Below are 1,672 nucleotides of genomic sequence, written 5' to 3'. Positions count from 1 at the left end.
GATGTCCTTGGCCATGGCCATCAGGTTGTTGTGGGCAGCTCTCCGCAGGTCCTCGGGGGCCTCGGTCAGCAACAGGGCGTAGGCCATGATGGCGGAGGCGTGGGCACCCAGGAGCCCAGAGGTTGCTTTCGCCCCCAAGAAGGTGTTTGCTCTTGAGATGGAATTTTCCTGGAAGATAGTTGGGGGAGGATCTGTGGACTGGGCTTCTGAGAGGAAAGGGATCAGCGAAGGGCAGACACATAGCTGCCTTACCACTCTACTCAAGTGCTCAGAATGCTTGTCTGGGAGGACTGCCAGCCTGTGGTGAAGGGCGATGACCACAAGGGCCATGAGCGCCACAGTCTCATCACTTCCCACTAAGCCTCCCTGGTTGAAGTGGGCAGAAAAGGAGGCACCAACCACGAGTGGGGAGGGGCAGGGCTACTCTTCCCTCCTATGCCCTTGGCCCAGCCTCCCAGCCCCATACCTGCATTTCCCTGTGGATAACAGGACAGGGGTCATGGAATGAGCCATCATCCCGTTGCTGCGACAGCAGCCACGTGGCCGTCTCCTGCAGCTTTTCAGCAGAGCCGCCCACCTGATCCTGGGCCAAACTCAGTATCTTCAGCACAAAGGCCGTGAGCCTAGAGGAGACGAAGGCATTGCTAGGGATAACCACTGGTCCCTATAAAGGGGAGGCCCACTCCTGGTGGCTCCTGGCTATTTACCCTCCCATAGTAGCTGGCTCTGCCCCCACCAGCCCTGGCCCCTTCCATACACCCAGGACACTCCCCCAAACTCACCAGGTGCTACTGTCCCGATGTAACCAAGCCCCGTAGGAACCATCTCTTTTTCGAAACTCCTGGATCCACGTGTAGCCTTGGAGGGGAGAGGCAGCTGAGATCACACCCACTTCCCTACTGCTGTGGCCAGGCTACGCTCAACATTTCCACTGGGGACCGAATCTCTCTTCCCTGCTCTGACCACCCGGGCTGCCCAGCTTCCATTAATTGCCCTCACCTGGCCCCCAGTCCTGCTAGTCGCTGCACTCAGAACCTTTCTGGATGAGATTCACAGCGTGGTCCTTGGTCTCAGGGGCAGCATGCTCCACTGCTCAGTCTTGTCCAGGTAGTGGGAAGCAGCCAGTGTTGGAGCCAACAGGGTCATGGTTTGTTCCACGCAGCCTTGGGGAAGCCTCAGGAGGGAGGCCAGGCCTCCTGGTGACAAGGCCCCCTCAGAGCCCAACGCTTCCAGTGGATCCGAGGCTATGGGGAGGGACAGGATGGAGGGTCAGAGAGCAGGTCAGGGGGCCAGGGTGGGAGGGTCATGGAGTCTCAGGATCAAACAGAAATTCCCAGGTTTCCCATGAATCCAAGAGAGGCCCCTGGGAAGGGACTGGAGGACACGCCCACCTGTGACTCTGACGAAACTCTTGAAATCTCCTTCAGGGATAATATTGGGATCAGAGTTGCCAGGAATTTCCAAGGTCCGGCCTAGGGGATCTGGGAAGATGAGGGGAGTCAGCGGTCTGTCCTGCTGCCCACGCCCTCTGTCCCCTCCCACCCCAGGACACTGCTGTCTGTGAGTGGAGGTCACTCACCCAGGGGGTTGAGTTCATAGACCATCTCCTCCCTGTGAAGGGCCCCTTCTCTCTGTGGAGGGGAAAAAGAGCTGTGAGAGATCACACAGGCTA

At 58.6% G+C, this 1,672-nt stretch overlaps 1 protein-coding gene across 1 annotated transcript in view; it reads right to left on the bottom strand.

The window, feature by feature from the left end:
* Nucleotides 1-1,672, bottom strand: part of LOC105005307 (complement C4-like) — a gene marked incomplete at its 5' end in the record, with an annotated part of 10,085 nt that overhangs the window by 4,580 nt on the left and 3,833 nt on the right. The window contains 7 exon segments of the mRNA XM_010863259.1: nucleotides 13-366; nucleotides 467-623; nucleotides 783-858; nucleotides 1,036-1,077; nucleotides 1,080-1,244; nucleotides 1,392-1,481; nucleotides 1,580-1,631. Of these exon segments, the coding sequence (XP_010861561.1) occupies nucleotides 13-366; nucleotides 467-623; nucleotides 783-858; nucleotides 1,036-1,077; nucleotides 1,080-1,244; nucleotides 1,392-1,481; nucleotides 1,580-1,631 (936 nt within the window).

Source organism: Bison bison, unplaced genomic scaffold (assembly GCF_000754665.1).
Source record: "Bison bison bison isolate TAMUID 2011002044 unplaced genomic scaffold, Bison_UMD1.0 scf7180017858383, whole genome shotgun sequence".
Classification (NCBI taxonomy): Eukaryota; Metazoa; Chordata; class Mammalia; order Artiodactyla; family Bovidae; genus Bison; species Bison bison.
This window is presented reverse-complemented; position numbering and strand designations above follow the sequence as displayed.